The sequence below is a fragment of the Theobroma umbraticum genome, unplaced genomic scaffold (genome assembly GCF_002168275.2).
Source record: "Theobroma umbraticum cultivar Fairchild unplaced genomic scaffold, ASM216827v3 scaffold_86.0, whole genome shotgun sequence".
Lineage (NCBI taxonomy): Eukaryota > Viridiplantae > Streptophyta > Magnoliopsida > Malvales > Malvaceae > Theobroma > Theobroma umbraticum.
In genome coordinates, this window is record NW_018397263.1 from 4,858,845 (window position 1) to 4,883,756 (window position 24,912).

Genomic DNA, 24,912 nt, shown 5'->3' on the forward strand with positions numbered 1-24,912 from the left:
GTATACTTTATATATATATATATATATATGTACATAATACACATAAACATACAAAAGCTTGTGGAGATGACAAGTATAGTCAAAGGCGCTTTATAAGGTATGGTTGGCTCCTTGGAAGAACAAGACATGCACGAAAGCCAATTAATCCATCCTGTATTGGGGTGTTATTATCAACTTACTCAATAATATCGTCCTTAATTGATTACTAATATGGATGAGAATTAGTTATTATAAATCATTGACAATGGCTTCCATGAGTTTTATTTTTTTTAATTTCTATTATGAAATAAATCTTAAAAGAATAATAATAAGAGATAGTATTTAGAGAAAAATAATATTTAAAGAGAAAAAAATATTTAAAGGGAGAAAGAAGATCTTATTCAAGTGAGTTTAGGAATAAAGTGAAGGGGCTTATTTATAGGTTAATAACCTTTTATCTAGATTGAATTTTTAAGATGAAGATAACACTAAAAGATTAAATGGATGGATTGAATCTTAATCTTCATCTAATCTAATTTACATTTAAATCTAGATATACATAATATAAATGGATATTCACAAAAATATTTATAACGTTTTCCCTTAAATATCCATTGTATCAAGAATATGTCTCGTTAAAACCTTATAAGAAAAAAACTTTATGGAAAAAAATTCGAGTGAAGAAAAAAGAGTACATAATTCCTTTTTAAGAATACGGTTTTGAAATACTATCTCCTTAAAAACCTTATCAAGGAAAACTTAGTGGGAAAAACTTTGATGAAGGAAAAGAGTACAGTGCGCATTTTACTCTCCCTGATGACTACATTATAGAAATCTTTAACATGATGCATTTCAATTTTTTGTATCAACTTTACAAATGTTGCAGCAAGAATAACTTTTTTAACAAATCTGCTAGATTGTCACTTGACTGAATTTATTAAACACTAATATTATCTTTTTTTTTAAGAAATCATAAGTGAAAGAAGAATTTTGGAAAAATATGTGTTGTTCTATTGCCTTTAATATATCATTCATTTAACTATGTTATGCAAGCGGTATTATCCTCATATAGTATTGTTGGAATTTATTTTTAGGTTGACAACCTACATATTTTTTGAATATGTTGAGTTATAAATCTTAACCGGGCACATTCATGACTTACCTCATGAATTGCTAAAAGTTCTACAAAGGTAGAAGAAATAATAACTATAATTTGTTTTACAGAACGCCATGAAATAGTCATACCTTCACATATGATAAAGTAACATGATTGAGATCGAACCTTATGTGGATTAAATAAATATTCTGCAACTGCATAACTAATTAAATATGATTTTAATGCATTTGAATAATATAAGCCCATATCCAATGTTCTTCGAAGATATCGAAGTGTATGTTTAATTTCATTCTAATGTCTTCGAGTTGGAGAAAAACTATATCTTATTAATAAATTTACAACAAATGATATATCAGGTCATGTATTTCTAGTAAGATACATTAGTGCTCCAATTGCATAAAGATATGATACTTTAGGATTAAAAAGCTCTTCATTATCCTCATGAGGTCAGAAAATAATTTTTTTTCATATCTATTAACCTTACAACCATTGGTAAACTCAATAGATATGTTTTATATAGAATTGTTTTAGCACTTTTGCTGTATAATTTGATTGATCAACAAAAATTTCATTTGTCAAGTACTCAATCCAAAGACCCAAACAAGGTTTTGTTTTTTCTGAAGTCTTTCATATTAAATGTTTTTTTTAGGTAATCCACATCTTTTAATAACTCTTTAAGAGTTTCAATAATGTTCAAGTCAACCACATAAACAACAATTATTACAAATTTAGATCCGAATCTTTATAAAAACACATGGACATATAGGATAATTTTTATAGCATTCTTACAACAAATATTCACTAAGACGATTGTACCATATGCATTGGAATTGCTTTAATCCTTATAAAGATTTAATTTAATAGAATAAATTTCTTGAGATTTCAAATTTATGTTTCTGACGCAGTGAGTTAGCATGAAAATAAATGCTAGCTCTTGACTATGCCCCTTAAGGTTAATAACTAAGTTTCAAATATTGAAACTTTAAACTCAAGTTTTGAGAGAAGAACTTAGAATATTATTCGATGATTCAAAAACTAAGTCTAAGGGTCCTATTTATAGTATAATAGGCTAAGTCCTAACAAAACTCTACCTCTGGTTGTCTAGTACAACTAGAATAATTAATAAAAAATTTAAATAAAATAAATATTTTATTCTTAATTAGAACATGACTATCCTAAAGTCCTAATACAAGTAAATTAAATAAAAAAAATCTATTGTACCTATAATTCCTATGTAAGACTCCTAACTAAATTTGGAAAATATTAAAGTTATGAATATGTCCATTTATGACTTTTGAGCTTTTTGTTTGGCTTTTGACACTCAGCCTGCTCCAAGAAATTATTTGCTAGACGTTCTACCTCAGTCCTTTCCTTTTGAGAAAAACTAGACCTCGAGTTAACTTGTATATCTGGATACAAGGGTTTACTTAATGAATGAAATGGGTAAATGTTCACCACATTGAATGTTTTGGAAATTCCATTGTGTCTGGTAAATCCACCTGAATTCCATCTTCACTAATTACATAGCCCAGGAATAATAACTTGTTTGTGATAAAGCTGCACTTCTTCAAGTTCACATACAAATTATTTTTTTGTAAGACCGTTAATACTTCGCGCAAGAGCAAAAGGTGCTTTTCTTCTGATCTATTGTAAATTAGGATATCATCAAAATAAACCACCACAAATTTTCTAATAAAAGATTTCAGTGCCTGATTTATCAATCGCATAAAGGTACTAGGCGCGTTGGTCAACCCGAATGGCATCATGAGCCACTCATACCACATTTCCTTTGTCTTAAAAACTGTTTTCCACTCATCCCTAGGTCTAATTTGAATTTGGTGGTATCCACTACGAAGATAAATTTTTGTGAACACTTTAGCCTCATGTTATCTATAAAGTATGTCATCTAGCCTAGGAATTGAGAACTTGCATCCAATAGTAATTCTGTTGATGGCTCGGCTATCCACACACATCCTCCAACTCTAATTTTTTTTGGAGATAATAAGGCGAAAACTGCACATGGACTCATACTTTCTTGAATATATCCTTTGTGCAATAATTCCTTCACTTTTTTCTTGAGAATCACGCTCTATTTTAGGCTCATCTTATAATGAGGTAACTTTGGAAAGCTAGCATCAGGAATCAAGTCAATATAGTGCTGAATATCTCTTATGGGTGGTAAACCATCAGGTAAATTTTTTAGCATCACCTCACTAAATTTTGCTAGTAATGGTTTGATTATTTCTGGATGCTTTATTATTTTCTGATCCTCTTCAATTGACAACACCTATTTCACAGTCATAGTGTGCACCTCTTTTGACTCCTTGAAAGTAGTATTTATCTCATTCTTCGAATAAGTAAAGATAAAGAAAGTACGCCCCTCCACTTTAGAAGCTTTCGTCTTGGCACTTCCTTTTATTGGTAATAAAGTAATCTTTATGCCATCTTTTTCAATTTATAGGTGTTTTCTCTTCCATCATGCTATGCTATAACTTCAAATTGCCAATGTCTACCAAGTAACAGGTGACAAGCATCTATATCCACAATATCAAAATATATCTCTTCCTTGTATTTACTAATGAAAAAAGGCACCTTACACCATTCTGTTACATTAATCTTTTTTGCTACCTTAATTCAAATAATAGTGTATGGATTAGGTTATTTCTCTGCTTTAAATCCGAAACTATCCACAACATCCTTACCAATAATATTTTCACAACTACCATTATCAATAATCACGTAAAATAAACGATTAGTGATGGTGCACTTGGTTCGAAATAATTGATGTTGTTGAGTATTATTCTTTTGTTTTGGAGACAACATCATTTTTCTCACCACATAGTTCTGGCCATCATTATCATCCTCATACTTGTCATTATCCCCATTTGGACCACAACAACTCTCATCATCTTCTTCTTCTCGTTCCACCACATAGACTATTTTTTCGAGAGGATAGTCACTAGATCTATGACTAGGTTGATTGCATTTGAAAAACTTCCCTGAATTTGGTTTAGCATAGGGATTTGCAGCTTTATGCCCTTATTTCGCATCTGTCACTTTCTACTTTCCAATTGCCTTCTCTTCTTTACACCAGTCATTGCGTCCAGAACTATCATGAACTAATTTATTCTTGTTGTTGGATGCTCTATAATTATCTCTACTATAACTTTTGAGAGAATAATTAAGTCTATTATTTTCCTGTAACATCAATTCAGCCTCTAAGGCAATATTTCGTGCTTCAGATAAATTTTGTAATACTTGTACCCCTATCTTGTCTCTAATAACTGGCTTCAACCTTTCTAGATACCTGGCAACCTATTACCTTTTAGTCTCTCTTAGATCATTCTGCTCTGCTAGTCCCATAAATTCTGTAGTATATTCATGCATAGTTTTCTGACCTTGATGGCACTTTTAGTATTGTTGGAATAAAATCTGCTTATAATCAAGAGGAAGAAAATTTTTCTGTAACAATTGCTTTATCCTATACCAAGTTCTAACTGGTGCTTTCCCTTCACGATCCTTCTAGACTGTAACCTTTCCCACCATGCAAAAGCCCCACTTTTCAATCTACAAGTGACAAGTCTTACCTTTTTTCTTTCTGGAATTTTCATATATTTGAAAAATCTTTCTATTTCCACAATCTAATATGAAAAATCTTCAATATTCGGACTCTTATTAAAGCAAGGAATATCTGCCTTTAATTTGAAATTGTGCGTATCTTTATCATCATAATCATTCTTTCCATATCCAGCATATCTTTTTGCAACATAATCATCATTTTCTTCTGAATCTTCCATGTAGACTTGTTGTCTACACTCATTTGTAGGAACAGGTCTACTAATAGGTTGTCCAAAAGCTACATCATCTCCTGTACGTGGCTTTTCGTCATTTTGGTTTTTGTTGGCATCTACGCCTAGAGCATCAAGTCGATTTGTAATTTTTTCAAAGCGTCGTTCCAAATGCTGAAATCTGAGATCCATTCGTTGCTCTAAAGCCCTCAATGCCACCTCTTGATCTTGCATTATAGATCGCAACGTCTTAGTTCCCCGATCTTCGACATGAGAATCATTGCTTACCATAATTGGGTCACTTGCCATTAGATTGGATGAGATTTTCCTGCTTTGATACCAGCTGACACAACAAGTTAACGTGAAAATAAAAACTAGCTCCTGACTATGCCCTTTAAGTTTAATAACCAAGTTTCGAATATTGAAACTTTAAACTTAAGTTTTGAGAGAAGAACTTAGAATATTATTCGATGATTCAAAAACTAAATCTAAAGGTCCTATTTATAGTATTATAGGCCCAAGTCCTAACAAAACTCTATCTTTAGTTGTCTTGTACAATTAGAATAATTAACAAAAGATTTAAATAAAATAAATATTTTATTCTTAATTAGAACATGACTATCCTAAAGTCCTAATACAAGTAAATTAAATAAAAAAATTATATTATACTTATAATTCCTATGTAAGACTCTTAACTAAATAAGGAAAATATTAAAATTATGAATATGTCCATTTATGACTTTTGGGCTTTTCGTTTTGACTTTGATGCTTAGCCTGCTCCAAGAAATTATTTGCTAGATGTTCTACGTCAGTTTCAGGAAACTTAAATCCTTCAAGAATTTTTATATAGATATTGTTATCAAGTGAGTCATATAAATAAGCTATAACTACATTCATTAAATGCATTTCAATCTTCTCATTTATTACCATACCAATTAACATAGAATTGTACTTGCATCCACCACAAGAGAATATGTCTCACAATATTAGGTCTTGAGATAAAACCTTGTGCGACAATAGTGTTTTTAATCTCATAATCTCATTTTTCTCATTTCGTTTTAGCACAAATATCCATTTATATCTCATTGGTTTTACACTATTTGATGTATGGACTCCAAGTCCAAAAACTTCATGTTTTGCAAGTAAATACAATTTCCCCTTAATTGTGTCTTTCCACATTAGCCAATCATTTCTATGTTTGTATTCTTCAATAAATATAAGTTCAAGATTCTAGTTTTTCTTTCATAATATTAAGCATCATATTATATACAAAGATATTGTTAACGTGTATTTTATTTCAGTTTCATCTTTTCTTATCATGACATAATCTATTGAGATATCTGTATTTTCAATGATTTCAAGTACTTGTATTTTTTTAGAATTTTTATCCATTATGTCAAAGGCCTTTTCTAAAGTTTTTGCTTCCTCGTTCTGATCATCTTGAATATTTGTTCTTTTTCTTTTCGAGGATATTATCTTTAAAACTGATTGATCTCCACGTTTCTAACATGCCTTGTCTTGCAAGGACATTAATACTAATAAGAGTATTTGTAGTTGGTGTATAAGATTTAATTATTCTTTTTAGGTTAGTAAATGCATTTGGCAATTGATTTACTATATTTTTCTAGAGAATTATCTTTTAAACATCAAGTTCATAGTGATTTGTACAAAGATCAAAACTAGATAATGATAATTCATTCCAATAAATTTTCTTTTTCCAGTTGCTTATTTTTTCCCCCTAATGTTGGAAAAAATATTTCATCAAAATGATAACCAACAAACCTTGTAATAAATAAATATCCTATTGAGGGTTATAGATATTTAATTATAAATAAAGATTCATATCCAACATATATTCTTAACCTCTTTTGAGGATCCATCTTTGTGAGTTTTGGTGAAGTAATTAGAACATAAACTGCACATCTAAAAATTTTTAGATGCGAAATATTTAGTTCCTGATCATAAACCAATTATATAAGGGAGGATTTATAATAACTCATTTGGTCTAATACATATAGGTGCTACTACATCCAAAATGACATGCCCCCAAATAGAAATTGGGAGTTTAGATTTCATAAACAATGGCCTTACAATCAATTAGAAGTATTTAATAAACGATTCTGTTAAATTGTTTTATGTATGAACGTAAGCAACAGGCTATTCAACAGTTATTTCAACTAATTTACAATATTAAAGGCTTGAGATGTAAATTCATTAACATTTTCAAGATAAATTATATTGATTGCATAATTAGAAAACTATGCTCGCAAACGAATTATTTGTGCAAGTATTCTTGCAAATGCCAAATTGCAAGTTAATAATAAGAATTGATATGACCATCTGGTCATGCATTTATTAAAATTATAAAATATCTAAATAGCCCACACAGTGGATGTATAAATTCACATATATCACCCTGAATATGTTTCAAAAAATGTAAAGGAGGTAGTTTCAACTTTAACTATTGATGGCCTTATAGTAAATTTGCCTTAAAGCAATCAACACATGAAAATTCATTAGATTGAAAAATCTTTTGATTTTTTAATAAATGATCACATTAATTTTCAATAATTTTTTACATCATTATTGATCTGAGATGGTCCAACCGGTCATACCAAGTATTAAAATCATTAGTAAGCTTCTGGTTTATTATACTATAAGTTTTAATCATTCTAATATTTGTATAGTAAAATCCATATAATAGAACGGGTAATTTTTTTTTCAACACACATTTGTTACTCGAAATAATATATGTAATATAGTGGTATTAAGTATTTTTTTCATTTATTCTCTCAATATGACATCCATTTTGATGAATATATTTAAAACTTAATAAATATCTTTGGGATGTTGAAAATAAGATATCCTCTATTATAAATTTTGTTCTTTAAGATAGTAAAATATTGACTTTTTTGAAGCTTTTAATTAATTTTGTATTACCAAATATTATATTGACATTGGTTTCTTCTATTGTCAAGTGGGAAAAATATTTCTTGTCTTTAAATATAGTGTGTATTGTAATAATGTTTGCAAGACATATTTATATCATGGATCTTGGATCTAACAAGATGAATATTCATATTTTTGTTCAATAAAATAAAATATATATAATAAGAAATTTACAAGTTAATATGAAAGAACAATAAATACATAATTAAAACACATAATAAGAACATATCATTTAAATATAATAAGAACATATTAAAGCATCTTCATAATATAGATATGCTAAAATATATAAATTACTATTAAGTTCATTCTCGAGTATTTCCATTATCAATCAAATGATCAATTTCTTTTTCAGGACAAGAAAATTAACAATGAATATATACATTACCAATCATATAATCAATTCCTTTTTTAGGATGGACAAACATCTTTATGTGCTATATCAACTTAACCATGATTAAAATCATTACAAAGTTTTTAGTGATGCTTGATAAAATTCAAAAAGTACAATAGGTATGTGACTAATGGTCTTTTATGCCACATCAATAACAATACGTTTTCTATATTCCTTTTATTCTTTCCACTTTTGTTTATTTATTATTCATCCATTTTTGATAGGTTACAAGTATCCATCCATTTTTAATGGGTGATCCATCTATTACGGGTTATCCACTTTTGGTGGATTATCCATTATTAGTGGGTCAGTGGGTTAAGGTATCTATCTACTTTTGATAGTAAAACTATCCTTAGAATAAAAATAATGATAGCGTACACTATTATAGCGATCATAATTACTAAATGATGTTACAATCACTTCAAGGAATGGATGGATTCATGACTATGACTATAATTATTAAATAATATTATACTCACTTCATGGAATAAATAGAGTTATAATTTTTTATTAGTAACTCGTTTGTCACATTAAGTTTAGGAAATGAACATTCATGATTTTCATTCATAGCTGCATAATAACAAATTCACTTTTCGATCAATGGACAAAATAAAATATATACTACATGATAGCAAAATTCATATTAATATTGATTTTTAAAGAATGAAAATATTAAAGAGATATCGAGTCACTTATTTGATTTATTATAACTAGAAATTAAAGACCAACTATTGAAATCCTTTTAACGCTTGGGGATGATAAAAACAAAATAATTTCAAAACTTGAGAGATCAGAGGATCGTATTGATAACTTGTTATGAAATAATCTTAAAAGAATAACTATAAGAGAAATATAAGAGAAAGTATTTAGAGGGAGTAAGAAGATCTTATTTAAGTGTGTTTACAAATGAAATGAAAAGGTCTATTTATAGTTAATAACCACTTATTTAGATTGAATTTACAAGATAAAGATCATATTAAGAGCATGTTTAGCTTGGCTTTTTTATAGCTTAAAATCTATTATAAAGCGCTTATGAAAAATAGTAGCTTTTAAAATTAAGTTAAAACTGTTTGTTAAATTTACTTTTTATAAGCTATTTTTTATAGATAAGCATTTTGACAAAACAACTTATGTAAATTTTAAGTTTGATTAAAATTATTATAAAGGGTATTGAATAAATCAAGACAAAAATTTGAATCAAATAAAAAAAGATGAGTGTGAAAAAAATATAATTTTCCCTAAAATATTAGGAATTGTTGAAAGATGAAAAAAGAATATAAAAAATATTTGTTGTGCTTTTTTAAAGATTGGCTTGAAATTTATGACCTTTGGAGTTGAAAAAAATTGATGTTACATATAATGAAGGAAACCTAAGGTGGTATTAATAATGGATCCAATGCCATTGATTTGACAACCTATTTTCCTATTGAAATTATCAATGCTAATTCCATGCAAATCTGTTAAGGTCTTGGTGTCCTCACCAATAAAGTTTCCCTCTATGAACAAGAAGGTTTTGGTTTTTATATATTTTTTATTTTTTAATGAGTTATTTATTTTGTCAAGGAGTGCCACATCATCTGTTGGGTACTATTAGCTCAAATGTTGAATTCATTGCTAAAAAGTTCAAGGATTCTGCAATTCATGTTGTCAAAGGAATTAAAGTTTATTTCAATTTTTTTGTAGTACAGCCTATTATTATACCTAAAAGAAAAAATTCTTTAAAACTGAGTTATCACAAATGAGTACAAATATCGATTTTTCAATTTTCTTCTAATTTATCTCAACAACCATTGACATATTTGATTACTTATTTCAATCATAATTAAAAAATATTATAGACACTAGAAAAAAGTTAAGAACAAATAAACATCACATAATTTTCATATCAAACAATAAACTAAGAAATATCAAACAATAAAAAAAGTTTTCAAAGCCAAACAAAGAAGGATAAAAAATAAAATAAAAAAAAAACAGAAAGAAAAAAAATAATATCTGAATGTAGTTTTGAATTTTGGGTTTTATTTTCTTTTAATCTTTATAAAACAAAAAAACCCTAAAAGGATGATTTATAGAAAAAAGGAAAGAAGAGGGAGATGGATAGGGAGAGGAAAAGGAGGTATTTTTTGAGATAGGATCTTTTTGGAAAAAAAATAACTTTCTTAAGAAGTTAGCTTGTTTTGTTTTGTTTTTTTTTAAAAAAGAGAAAGCTTCTATTAAGAGCTTTTTTGTTTTTTTTTTAAATTTTATTTTTTAAACAAAAACTATTTTTTAAGAGCTTCTCATAAAATACTGTTTGATCCAGCTTTTACTTTTAAGAAGTAGATAAGTTAAAAATAAACTAAGCCAAATAGGTACTAAGAGATTAGATGGATGGATTAAATCCTAAAATTGATCTAATCTAATTTATAGCTAAATCTAAATGTACATAGTATAAATGGATATTCACAAAAATATTCATAACAATTTTCTTGATAATTCCAACTTGGACCTAAAAACTTCGTTTTCGGGAAAAGTTTCATAATTGGTTTACAAATAAAATCTCTTTATCATTTATTCAACTTGATTAGCATTTGGAGAATTGAAAATACTTATATATTGTTAATTAAATTATGATGATCATATTTTTATTTATTTAATGTTTATCCAAACTCTATTATAAAATATTCAAATCTTATTTAACAATATGATCGTTGGAAAGATAACTTTGCAATACTTAGTATAATATGGGAAAATAATGATTATAGGAAATGCGATTGCTGAAAAGATTATATTGTAATGTTTGATTTGAAAACCTTTTTACTAGGAATGTAGTATAGCTTTATAAAATTACCCTTATGTATAAAAATATAAAGTTGAATAAATTTATATCGTTTAATGTAAAATTTTAACTTTTCAACTTTACATATATTAAAATAATAAATAATAACATGATAAAAATAATACAATATTTTACTATTAATTATTGAAATATTAAAAGATATAAAATTTCTAAATATTTATTTTTACCTTAAACTTACAAAAATTAAAAAAATAATATTTAGAATTATCTCATGAATAATAAATTTATTATCCAAAGAAAAATCTATGGATAGATCTCTCGTGGCCAAAAACACCTCTCCCTCTCAAATCCTCTCTATTCCTTAATAAATTTCCTTTGATTCTAAACCATTTAAAGTGTTTCTCTTTCAATTTTTTGCATCAAAAAAATAAATTTTTCTCAAAAAAGAACTCCACTTTTTTTTATCTAGTTCTTTTTTTTTTTTATCACCTTTCTTCTTGCACCAATCTTTCCCAGCAATAATCGACTTAATGAAGGGTAGAAGTAGAAGAATAAAGAAGAGGAAGAAGGAAGAAGAAGAGGTCAGGAATAATTTAAGGAAAAAAATTTTAACTTTCCCTCAACTCTGAGAAAATAACATTCACTTTGTGAGCTAAGAGAATGACATTCTCTTAGCTGATTGCAATCACATTCCTTTTTTATTGTTACAAACCAAATGCTACAAAATCATTACAACCATTTAACTTGTAAGAAATATCTTGCACTTTCCTAAACCAAACACCCCTGAAAGAATTTGTTCCTAAAACTTTTACCCGGAAAAAGCCCAAATTGGATAACGGTCTTGGTGACATGAGAAATGAAGGAGGGCCCAAACCAAAACCAAAGCTTAAAAACGAGCCAGAAGTTTGCCTAAGGTTTGAAATCATTACACGTAAGCCGAAGTATAGAAGATCCAAACCCCGCCCAAATCAGACGATGTGGATTTTTTCAATTTTCAAAAAGGAAAGGAGACGACACATCTGTTTTGTGACTAGTCATTTCTCCACGTCTGTGGATAGAAACAGGTTCCCCTCTCTGCCACGTCAGCCTCTCCTCTTCTCTCGCTTCAAAGCATCACTTTCTTCCTTCTTTTCATTTCTTCCCACACTATTTTCCCTGCAATTTTTCCCGCAATCCAAACTCCAAAAGTTTTCCCATTGATTACCTCGCAATTTGTACATGTCGATTGAATTTCACCACCGCTGCTTCGTATCTTTAAGGTAATTTAAAATTCTTCCTTTTTTTTTCTTCTTCTTAATTTTCTGCTTTCACTTAACGATCTTTTAATTGTGGTTTTGGCTGAGTAATTTAGATTTTTATTTGTAAGAATTGCGTATAAAATTAACCATCGAAACTTTTTAAATAGTTTTTCTCGTGAAATATTTGGGGCCGAAAAAGGCAGATTAAGGCGAAGAAGAATCGAACTACTTTAGACAATTTCTTGTCACTTAATTGATTAATCGATTCTTTTAGGTTAGCTTTCTGTCGAATTGTTCCCTTTTCTTTGCAAGCCAAACAGCTCGATAGCTTTTCTTGTTTTTTTTTTGTTTTCATTTCCTCCTTTTTTTTTTTTAAAAAAAGGGAAAAAATAGTACCAAAGCTCATTGCAGTGTTTGTTGAAAGCAATTTTTGTTATTTAATTGTGCTTGTTGACATTTAAGTTTAACAATTAAGTGAATTATTTGTGAATTTAGTGATTCACTTAGAAATAAGAGGCTGTTTTACTGAGATTTTAAGTTTAAACCTTTTAAATAGACAATGTGGTATTAGGGGTTGCTGCCAAGTTGAAGTTCAAAAAAATAAGTTGCCATTGATCATATTGTTGCTAATTCAATTGAATAAATGGAAGAACTGTGAGCTGCCTACTGTTGTATAGATTAAACTGGAAACCCTCTAGAAGGAGGATGAAAAGTAATAAGAAAACGCACAATTCTGGGACCTAACATCCCTAAGAAATAAGTTGTCTGCCTGCACTTAATATTTTTTTCTTTTGTGAATGCTGTGTGAAAACGCTTGCTTCTTCCTGGTTCTGGTGTTCTAGCAGGTCTTCAAATCCATGGATTTCACGGAATTCGTTTGGAGCCCATGTTTGTTGCAAAAGAATTGCTAACTTGGATTATCTGTTGACAAATTGGGGTAATTTGAGGAAGAACTGTCTTATCCGGCAGACTTTGTCAGATAGTCACAGGCTGGTGGCTTATAGGAAAACTTTTTCAGCCCTTTGTAAATCAAGAAGGAAGGGACTCCATTCTCCTCTTGCATCAGCTGAAGATGGTGTTACTGTCAATGGAAGTCCACAAACAAGTACAAGTACTGATGTAGATGAGATAATGGTCAAATTAAATCAGTCACTGCAGGGTGAAGATTATAGTAATGGGCTTGTTCAATCTCTACATGATGCCGCCAGGGTTTTTGAGCTAGCAATCAAAGAACAAGGCTCATTATCAAAAATGTCTTGGTTTTCAACGGCCTGGCTTGGTGTAGATAGGAACGCATGGGTGAAAACACTCTCTTATCAGGTTTGTTGTGGTTCATTCTTTGAGCTTTTATTTATGTGTTTAATTTGATGCTTGCTTTAGTTCTACCAGCTCTCATGGTGTGGTTCTTAGAAGAATTATTTGTCATTTTTTCTTTTATAATGTTGTTTATTTATTTTAAATATACAGTCTCCTCACCCAACTTAGAGGTGTGACTTATTATTTTGAGCATCTTTCTTTTTCTTTATTTATTTACATCTAACCTTGTTTAAATAAATCAGCACAGTTTTAAAGCATTTTATTTTCTTATGCTAATACACACATAAATTATGTATGTTTCCATCTCAAGTATCATTTAAGCTACCTAAATAATCCTTTTTTTTTTTGCTCAGGCTGCTGTGTATTCCCTATTGCAAGCTGCGAGTGAGATTTCATGCCGGGGTGATAGTAGAGACAGGGATATAAATGTTTTTGTCCAAAGAAGGTACTGCATTGCATGTCTTTTGTATGTCATGTAGCTCATTGATACTTGTCCCAGATCTTGTTCAAATATAGGCCTTTTTGTTGCTGTTCAAGTCTTTATAAACACACAGACACGTGTATTTACCTATTTATCACAAGTATCATCAATTTATATAAACACTTTTCATCTTATTATGCAATAAGAAAATCTGATTGTTTTTTCAACTTTGATATGGTTTGTGTTATAATCAGCATTTCAAATTACAAATTTGACAATGGGGTCTTAATGATTTAAATATCTAAGTTGGTCTCCTCTGGTTGTTACATAATTAGTTATTTCTGTAGAACAAAATGGTAAAAGGCAATTATGCTGTGTTGTGAAATGTGAAGTGGATAATGTTTGGTAATTTAGGAGCAATCTTTTGTGCTTTGCTTTAATCATGGAGGCAGACTATGTAATAGGTGGCATTAGAAATTCATTCTATGAAGTTTTGCTGAAGGAGGCTTATTGTCTTTCTCTGCCCTTTCTCTACTTTTGTAAAAAAACTCTGTTTCTATGATGGTCATTATTGTATTTTTAATCAACTCTAATCGTTTAGTTTTCTGCGAACTTATTTTTATTACTTCCCTTTTCATATCGAATTTTCAGCATCTTCTAATAATCACATTGGTGCAGTTTGTTGCGTCAATCTGCTCCCTTGGAGAGCTTAATCAGGGAGAAATTATCAGCTAAGCAACCTGAAGCATATGACTGGTTTTGGATTGAGCAAGTTCCAGCTGTGGTTATCTCTTTTGTACATTATTTTGAAGGAGATCTACGGTACACTGCTGCCACTGATGCGTAAGTAATCACCTCCTTGCTTCTTCATGTGAGGCTCTCTATGAAGCTCTTGATACTTGTGAAGGTTGTGATGATATGCTAACTTTTAATATGCTCCCAGGTGTGGGAAAGGCAAGCCCTTGGGTGCAGGAAGTTCAAGTGACAAAACTCTTCTCATGCTTGCGCTGACTTGTGTTGCTGCGATCACAAAACTTGGTCCTGCTAAAATTTCCTGTTCTCATTTCTTTTCCATGATTCCAGACTTAAGTGGTAGACTGATGGACATGCTGGTTGATTTCATTCCCATACACCAAGCTTATCATTCTATAAAGGATATTGGTCTATGCAGAGAATTTCTTGTCCATTTTGGTCCCCGAGCTGCAGCATGCAGAGTGGAAAATGATCAAGATTCAGAGGAGGTTATTTTCTGGGTCGATCTTGTACAGAAGCAGCTGCAGCAAGCTATAGATAGAGAGAAAATATGGTCAAGGCTAACAACATCTGAAAGCATTGAGGTTTGGAGTGAAAGTTTATGTCTAGATTTTGAGACATCCTGTTGTCTTTTCATCCTTTAAAAATGGCATCATGGTCAGAGGTTCTAAACTAAGCTAAGAAGTCTATATCTGTCTAGGCTGAACATGTTAATATGAGATTTATAAGGCTTTAAACCCCACATCTATTTAGAAAATGATGGATAAAATGCAAAAACATGATGATTCAAGGAGGAAGTGAAATAATTTAAAGTAAGCTGGAGGACTGTTACATATCACGTATGTAATGTATCTCTTTTTATTTATGTAGAGGTTTTCATTGAAAGTTAAATGAATTTCCTGCAGGTCTTGGAGAGGGATTTGACCATTTTTGGGTTCTTTATAGCCTTAGGCAGAAATACACAGGCTTTTTTATCTGCTAATGGATTTGATGTTATAGATGACCCTGTTGGAGGCTTCATTAGGTATTTTCGAATACAGCAACTTTTTCCCCCTATCATGATTGGATTGGTTTTCAATGGTTAAGTTGCACATTTAATTTAATGTCCTTTTTGTCGCAGGTACCTAATAGGTGGCAGTGTACTATACTATCCTCAACTTTCATCAATAAGTTCTTACCAACTGTATGTAGAGGTCAGCATGCATGGTTGTATGGTAATTACCTTTTGAAAAATATGTTTCATGATGGAATACAATGTCTCATCATACTTTTTAATCCATTAGGTTGTGTGCGAAGAGCTAGACTGGCTTCCTTTTTATCCTAGCAATGTTGGCACAGCAAAACAGTCTCATGGTCTTAAAAGTCAACGGGAAGGTCCTCCTAATATTAAAGCTATTTCCCAAGCGTTGGATGTTTGCTCTCATTGGACGCAGAGCTTTATTAAATACAGTAGATGGCTGGAAAATCCTTCTAATGTTAAGGCTGCAAGGTTCCTGTCTAGAGGGTAAAGGAGTTTATGGTTCATTAGTTGAAAACCAATTTATAGCTGATCTCTGTTAAGTAATTTGAAGAAAGCATTGCTATCTTTATTGTTTAGGCACAACAAGTTGATGGAGTGCATGAAAGAACTCGGGATACCAGAGTAAGTTATGGGTGCTTAACCTAACGTAGTCTTCCCCTGCCCCCTCCCTTCTCTCTCACACACAGAACTCCAACCAGTCAACCACATGAGCGTGCAAACTCATATGCAGAACACATGCATGCTTGCTATGATTTTTCATACATATAATGTAGATCCCATTTTAAAAATGTCTATCAGTCAATTGAAAATAGGATACATGTCAACCAAATAAATTATGGCCACCTGAAAATAAGTTTCTGAGAAGAATATGAAAAACTGAAATTTTGATATCCATGATAGAAAATTTCTATCATTTTATATATATATATATATATATATATATTCATTCATTTATCTGCAAAAATTAGGAAATGCATTTATGCTTATGAACTTATAGCAAAAACTGAAGTGAGTAAATATACAATTAAACATGATTAGATATCTGAAATTAGGAACAATTGAGAGGAAAGAAGGTACAAGCTTTCTGTGTTTGAGATGGAGGAAAGGCCTCTAAGGCACACTGCAGAAATAAAAATTCAAGAAAGTTCACGAACGAGCTATTTATAAAAATGTTTGCAGAGGATTTTAGAGGGAATACCTTTTCCAAGACTTTTTTGGGTTTCAACAGGGACAATTCTCATCCTCGTGTTCTCTTGGTCATTTCTTTGTATTTGCTGAATCAATAAAATCAGTGCTAGTTTTGGGGGCATCCAAGTACATTATGATGTGGTTTGTTATGATCTTACATGGACTTGATCCAATAAGATGTTTGTTTGATGTTGCTGATAGTTCATTAAGATGCTCAATCATCTCATAGGCAATACTTAATGCTAAAACAAGGCAAAGAAATTCCCACAGACTTAATGAATATTTGGCAGTGTGATTCAACTATAGGGCAACCTGTTGCTCTATTACTGGTCATGGGTATGCATTGCCGCCGTCTATTGTCAATAGCTGTGATATTTCTTTATCTTTCCAGTATCCTTAAATTTGTAAGATCTTTGTATATATTTTTTCCTTCTTTCTCCCTTTCTTTCTGCATTATAGAGCATCTGATCTTGTTGATGCTAGGGCAACCACAATTGTATTTTATGTGATTTATTAATGCTAGCATGTACTTTGCATTTTGTTTGTACTTTTTTACAGGGATGATTTTCATTTTATTTTTTTATAGTTATTTTATTTATTTTTAAGTTGTGCAAAAAGGATATGGTTAGCACCAGCTTAGTCACTGCATATTGTGTTTACTACCTTTTAACATATTCTTATGGTAACAAGTGTTCATTGGACATTGGCACTTTTTTTTTAATGATTGCTAATTGCTAATTATACCTCCTGAAAAAATGTGATGCAGAAGGGAAATGGTGGAGACAAGTTCTGTTGGTAGGACTGGATTAGCAACAGACAAAGAGTCAGATTCCTTTGACAAGGTTCTCCCTTTTGCCTTTTGAAACTAAATTTGTAAACAAATAATATGCAGTTTGGAACTTGCTACTGTGCCTGTGCTGGTGCTAATGGTGAACGTTTGAGTCACAGTGGGCATATGCTTTAGCTAGATCTGTTCTTACTGCTTCCTCTTTTTGCTTATGAAACTTAGGATGTCAAAGCATTTGTACTCACAGAACGCTTGGATGATGTTACCACATCCCATCCTTTTTCTTGGTTTTGGCTTCTATGTGCACTAGATCTTCTGTTGTTCAGCTGCATTGGTAGATAGGCTTATTATTTGGTTTGTTTTTCATTCATATACATGAGTAAGAGAGCGAACAGATGATAAAATGTCTTAATTAAAGCAAAAAGAAAATAGAAGTCCCTGAAATTTTTTGGTTGTAGTTTTTTCTTTGAACAACAGAGCACCACTGAGAAGAAATGATGATAGAAAATCCATCAGAAACACATACAAACTAGAAGCATAAACATGGGAAAATTGCTATCTAATATAGACTAGTAGTTGTTACAAAGTCATTCTATCAATCAACTGTACTGCAGCATAATGTCCTAGGTTGATCTTTAGATAACTCAGAACCATGTAACCATTTGTGTTGAATTCAATTATTTCTAGATTCATGCTGCTGGAATTTAGCATATGTTCGAAGTAAATGACATAGTTGCTTTCTTCTTTCTCATCTTGCTGTCTGTTATGACTTGTCTGAATGGGACTGTTGCTCCCGTAGTACCCCCAGTCCATGTGTCTTTATTTTAATCAACACATGAGTCTTTATTTTAAACTTGTTAAATGGTTCTGATAATGCAGTGACATTATGTTGGTTTCAGGCATTAGAGAGTGTTGAAGAAGCTCTAAAAAGACTGGAAAACTTGCTTCAACAGTTGCACGTTTCAAGTTCTTACTCTGGGAAAGAGCAATTAAAAGCAGCTTGTTCTGACCTTGACAAAATAAGGAAGTTAAAGAAAGAGGCTGAATTTTTGGAAGCATCTTTCAGAGCAAAAGAAGCTTTCTTTCGACAGGTTTCTTCCTAGTCCCCCCCTCCTCTTAATAGTTATTCTTGTTTTTGTTGAATACCATGTATTCTAGTATGCCTTCAATATGCATTACTCTACTTTGTATAAACTCTCTTGTGAGTTCAACTTCATGTGGATTTTGTTATAGTTTACTGCAAGGCATGCCGTTGCTTCTTTTTTCCTCCCTGAATATTTGTTGTTTTTATTATTTTCGCTCCAAGCTACACCTAGTTCAAAAAAAAAAAAAATCAAAATTTTTATAGCAAGACATCAGCTAGAAATCTGCAGTGTCAGCTGTCTAGTCTTATTCTTTTGTGATATAATCCTACCATTAATATCAATTAATGGCATGATGGCAAGATGTCTTTTCAGTGCCTCAAACAGCAGAAAAATGCTTGCCTTTTGCGTCAATAGAAGTGCTCTTGGGGGCATGGCCAAGAATATTGACATCAAAGCAATTTTATTGCTATGTGTGTTTGCAAATTAGGATAATTTATTTCATGGCTTTAGTTGCAGGGTAGCACTACATTTACCATAGACTACAGGACTGGCTTTTCCATTTTGGTAAATTATTGGGCTGGCTTTGCAACAATCTAAATAGTTGAGTTCAAATTGAAATTAAGGTGAAAATTATGGAATTTTTTTTTCATGTTATGTGTGTTAGATTTTTAAATGGCGCTTCATGCCTGAATCTTGTATTTATATACACCCTATACAGCATTTTGAGAGCTTAGTTCATGTAAAGAATCATTTTTCTCATTCAGGATGATGGTGATGGTAGTTCTCAGTCCTCTGTTGGTGAGCAGCAACAGTACCCAAAGACAAAACCCAGAAAGAGTGCTACTGTAACAAATGATAGAAGTAACAGGTAGCAACTTCTGCAGTAGACTATAGCTGTTGTTTACATTCTTGGAACTGATGTTAAATCCTAATTCAATTATATCAGGGTTCTGCTACTCTTGGCTCTTTACTTTATCTTATTTATTATATCTTTTTCCTCTTAGAGTTGTCAATAATTCTCGTGGATTATGGAGCTTGTTAACACGCCCTCCAATTAGGAACCCTGACACTCAGTCATCAGCTGTCGAGAAATTGGTATAACTTGTCTTAGCAAGTAGCATTTGACATTTGTTTGTCATGTTGTTCTTTTTTAGTATCAGACTTGCACTTTATTATGCTGTTGGAATCTGTTGGCATTATCTAATAAAGCTATTTGCAATTTTGTTGCATGCAGGGGAATGAATTTATTGAGGAGAATACTTCAAATATTTGCATTGCTGATTCAGAACAAAATGAAATCCGTCGTTTTGAGCAATTGAGGAATGAACTAATTGAGCTTGAGAAACGTGTTAAAAGAAGTGCAGATCAGTCAGCATATGAGGTGATATGGCTCAACCTGCAAACCAGTTATACTTTTGTAATTTCACTATAAAAGATTCCACCGTTATAAGAACACGAAACATGTTGATGCATGATATGCTATGGACCTTCACAATGGCTTGATTCTTCACGCATGCTTTCTAATTTGCTTTTCCTTTCTTAACTTTATTCAGGATATTAAGGTTAGAGAAGGTAATCATATCACTACTGATGATGCTGGTTGTGCTCAATTGGTTGAGGTCCAGAAGAAAGAAAGTGTCATTGAAAAATCATTGAACAAGATAAAAGAAACAACCACGGTATGAGTATCTTGAGGATTTCCATAAATCAAATATTATTTTTGTATAATTAGCACTTGTGGTCGCTCTAGCTTTAATTCACATGCATTCTTCCAACTTTCTGTTGAAACTTTTTTCTGCTTATTTTCAATCACTACAATTTTCTCATGCCCAAATTTAGTTTGACCAATTAAACTAATCTTTCTTTTAATACTTTTCTAAATTACCCATGATAGAGCTTATTTGGATTGGTTTAAGGCCAGAGGAACTTTCTGCATCTTAAAGTTTAACATATGATTTTTTTTCTCTAGTGATACCTCATAAACTGTACAACTGTTTAGTGCCTAAGTTGTCTCCTACTGGCATCAAACATGTTTAAGCTCGTTTTGTGAAAACTTTGGTGATACTGTCTGCTCTAAATCTGGTTTCTGTTTTTTATTCTGTATGCTAAAACTGTTTCTCTTATTTAAAGTTAGGATGCTTAATTGTTTTCCGTATCTCTTCTCTGTACTATATGACTTTGATATGGGAATATAAAACATGTTGAAGTAGGTTTTACACTTACGGTAACTATATTCAAAATAACTTTGTGGATAGCAAATGCATTTTTTTCCCTCTTTTTTGATTAAAGCTGAGAAGATTTATAAGCCTAGATTTTTCTGATCCCCTGATGAGGTCACTTTGTTTAATGTTTAGTTTTAATTGTTTGAAATTCTTCATCAATATGTTATGATTGAATACTTTGTGCTGTATACAATCACGGTTTCAAGTTGAGAACTCATTGCCCATTTTCTCTTGAATGCTATCATCTGAGTCATTTACCAATGAGCAGGATGTCTTCCAAGGAACTCAGCTTCTAGCCATTGATGTTGCTGCTGCAATGGAGTTGCTTAGAAGGGTCTTGATAGGGGATGAATTAGCGGAGAAAGAAAAGAAAGCCCTCCAGAGAACTCTAACTGACTTAGCATCAGTTGTTCCAATTGGTGTTCTAATGCTTCTTCCTGTAAGTTCTAATACATCATTCTGTCAACATCGTGTCTGCCAATGCATTGTTGATCAATCACTTTCGTCTTTCTAAGTCCGCATGACAAGTCCATCATTGACCCTTAGCTTAAATCATCGTCTCGGGTCAATAAAGAGCAACAATTTTGCTAATAATTTGACCACATGAGTTGGGGGTTGAAATTTGAGTTCAGAGAGAATACTCTTCCTACTATTTTATCTGCAAGTCTTTGTTAACACAACTTTTCTTTTACTACTTCCAAGTTTCTCTGACATAAGTTTCTTTTTTTACTTGTTAACTATCAAAAGTACTGAAGCGTAAACATCTAGCAATATGGTATATCAGGTAAGTACGGTTTGATGATCCTTAAATGAAAAGAGAATTAATAAGGGATAGAGCCTCAATCACCTGTACACAACCAGAGAAAAATACAGCTTTTTGCTACATTTCCAGTCTCCTTTTATTTACACTTTAATTTATCATTGATATATTGTGCCTTAAATCTGACGGATGAATTGTGTCCTGCAGGTTACTGCTGTTGGGCATGCCGCCATTTTGGCTGCCATTCAAAGATATGTCCCAGCTCTGGTGTGTCATCCTTCTTGTTTATGTCTTGCTTGAGGTGTTGAACCTCTTTTTCTCAAGCTTTAACAATTTGTTTCATGGCAGATACCATCCACTTATGGATCTGAAAGGCTAGATCTCTTGAGGCAGCTTGAGAAAGTGAAGGAAATGGAAACCAGTGAAGTGGACTGTGAAGAAAATTTGGAGGAAGATGCCTGAATAGCAGTTGAGATCTTGTACAGCCCTTAAAATCGAAACAATCCTCATATAGGGTAACAGATGATTTCCATTTTTGTTTCTTCTTTTGGTCTAATTCTCAGTTTGGTCATCACTTGGTTCTAAATCCCATTGACACAAGGTGAGCATAGAGAAGTTCATTCCATGTGTCTGGTATCCCAGGTAGGCACCAATGGCTGCAGTCTTGTGGAGCATTAGCAGGAGTACCTGGCTCACGGTGCCTTGACGGGTGACCATCTTTCCTGAACTCTGTCAGATATGTAATGTTTAACAACTGAACCTTCCAGTTCCCATATTTCATTTGTTTGATTACATCAGAAATGTATTTATTATTCCATGGCTCAGCCTTAAGCATCGTGTAGTTTTCTTCTGGTTCCATTTCAGCATCACACAGGCCCCCTTCATTCCATGAGCCATTCCTGCACTTCACACATAAAATACTCGTTAAATTGCTGCTCTTTAAGCTGTTATTTTCCAAGAAATAGATTGAATATATACTCATTAAAGTAAACCCTCACACATTGATCCTATATTTGTCCTGTAAATGCAGTCATTTAGCTCATGCAATAATAGATATAGCCATTGCTGGCACTTTAGTAGTTAGGTACTCGAGTTCCTAACTGCCATATTCGTAAAAAGATAAATACAAAACCCAGGACCCAAAGTTTGCTTACCTGTAATGTACTGGTGAATAGCTGCGGAGAAAAACGTGGCTCCTTTCTGGGTTTAAATTCTTGGTCGCCCATGACTTGATTGTTTGGAGAGACCTTCGAAACCCTTCCATCACATCCATTGTCATGTTCACTTTCCCTCCTTGCTGAAAATAACAGCCCCTGAAAAATGCAAATGTCTGTAATTTTCTTGTGGCAGATAAAGGCAGCAATTGCTATCAAGAAACGGAGGCCATGGAGAGCAAGAAATCCATACATCTTAACAGTTTTCTCCTTATTCCACCAGTGCCCTGTATTGAGGACTAGAACATTTGCCCCCGCCCAGCGTCTGGAATACCAGTGCAATTCGTCTACCCTAATGGTTACTCTGACATGAGCTGGGGAATCTTTAGGCGGGCGATTGATGATAACTAGGAAAGGTGTTCTGTAGTATTCAACCGTAAGGTTGTAGTCTTGGACTTGATGGAAAGATAACCTTTGTGTTTGTTATGGGGCTCCCATTTTCTTCGAAAATTGTAGACCGGTTGTTAACTGCCTGAGCTAGCATGCATATCAGGGACTCCCACTGGTTTCTTCCGATGGAATCGCCTGCGAACACCACCCGTCCATTTCGACTCCTTTCCAAGAATTCGCTAGCATTGAATCTGAGATTGAAAGAAAAGAACCAAAACAATCCGAGGGGTTCAGGAAAGGGCGAGCAGAAGGCCAAGAAGTGGTATGATAAAAGGCATCAGGATCAGATGTTCATATGAATGGTTAGGGATTAAAAAGAAGAGCACATGCCAGTATCTGTCCATCAAATAGTTCAGCAGAAAAGATAAAACTTTCGTTCAACATTATTTGTAAGAAATTATCCATGAACACAGAAAGAATCTTAGCTACAATCAATCTTGCAGTCTTATGAGCGCCTGAGAGAATGCACCAAAACCATAACGCGCGAAAGAATGAAAGAGAAAGGAAAGAAAGGGTAAGGACAAGGAAAAGAAAGGATAGAATCACGCATGAACAAGTATCCTTTACAAGTTGTCGATAAGCTTCATACCTAGGAAGGTCACAGCCATCGGGTTGCCATCTCCATTTCAGATACTCAACGTCTGTTCTTCCATTCTGACGACAGCGAAAACCAGGATCAAGAAACGGGCAGTTTTCATCGTACAACTGAATTGGATAATTCTCGTCCCGAACCCATCGGCCATAAGAATAGTCACAAGCTCCTAAGGATGGTCTGTGTTGGTCTGGCTTTAGTTTCTGAGGGAAGAAACCAAAACGGCAAAAAACGAGTTGTTCTGAGGAGCCGCCGAGGTTGAAAACAACGACAGAAGAGATTAAGATGAAGACAAAAAACAGAGCATAGCAAAGTTCTCTCTTGATTATGACAGGGGTAGAGGGAAGTTGGTGCCTTGTTGGAGTCGTCACTTGATCCATAAGAAGAGGAAGAAGAAGAGTTTTTACTTTGAAAGAGAAACGTATAATAAGAGCTTTGGGGTTGTAAATTTGCTTTGCTAATTATAGGAGGTTTTGAGAAAACGTGCACGACGCACCACTTTTCTCATTACTTGTGCGCTGGATGTTTATGTTTTTATTGTCAAGAGTATGAATTCAATCTTAGTACCCAGATAAATATTTTTAATTAAAAAACCAAGTTTATTGAAAAGTTTAAACACTCATCTTATCTTCTATTTACTTAAAGTTCATAACATAAAAATTTATCTATCGAAATTTATTGGTCAGTCAATACTCTCTTTCAATGTTATCAAATTCATAATTGTCTACCTATATATTTCACATACTTTGGAGGACCAAGCTAGCTTATTTAAGATAAGGATATATTTATTTAATACTTACAAACTAATTTACACAGTTCCTCCTTCTTACAATGTAACTTGGCTGTTGAATTAGCAATAGAATAATTTTTTTTTTTGCTACAAAGAAGAAAGTACAAGGGAGGAGACCAAATTCGGAC

At 32.2% G+C, this 24,912-nt stretch overlaps 2 protein-coding genes across 3 annotated transcripts; one reads left to right on the top strand and one right to left on the bottom strand.

Moving 5' to 3' along the window:
- The first annotated feature begins 12,055 nt into the window (after positions 1–12,055).
- Positions 12,056–22,687, top strand: LOC110420174 (uncharacterized). Of its 2 annotated transcripts, none has more exons than XM_021433383.1 (19): positions 12,056–12,265; positions 13,087–13,564; positions 13,915–14,006; positions 14,661–14,825; positions 14,926–15,319; positions 15,641–15,759; positions 15,856–15,928; positions 16,019–16,239; positions 16,333–16,377; positions 17,711–17,786; positions 18,631–18,822; positions 19,581–19,684; positions 19,821–19,911; positions 20,051–20,197; positions 20,370–20,495; positions 21,307–21,477; positions 22,006–22,065; positions 22,147–22,313; positions 22,441–22,687. In XM_021433383.1, the coding sequence occupies exons 1-18, from the start codon at positions 12,225–12,227 to the stop codon at positions 22,258–22,260; spliced, it is 2,709 nt and encodes a 902-aa protein (XP_021289058.1). In that variant the 5' UTR covers positions 12,056–12,224; the 3' UTR covers positions 22,261–22,313; positions 22,441–22,687. The 2 variants fall into 2 exon arrangements, with proteins under 2 accessions (XP_021289058.1, XP_021289059.1); XM_021433384.2 differs by having other exon boundaries at positions 12,057–12,265; positions 13,090–13,564.
- On the bottom strand, positions 22,293–24,608 carry TBL8 (TRICHOME BIREFRINGENCE-LIKE 8). Its single transcript, XM_021433386.2, is given in 6 exon segments — positions 22,293–22,697; positions 22,953–23,111; positions 23,206–23,407; positions 23,410–23,436; positions 23,439–23,593; positions 23,992–24,608. Coding segments are annotated over 6 exon segments (1,254 nt in total). The 5' UTR covers positions 24,375–24,608; the 3' UTR covers positions 22,293–22,369.
- Between the last annotated feature and the right edge of the window lie 304 nt (positions 24,609–24,912).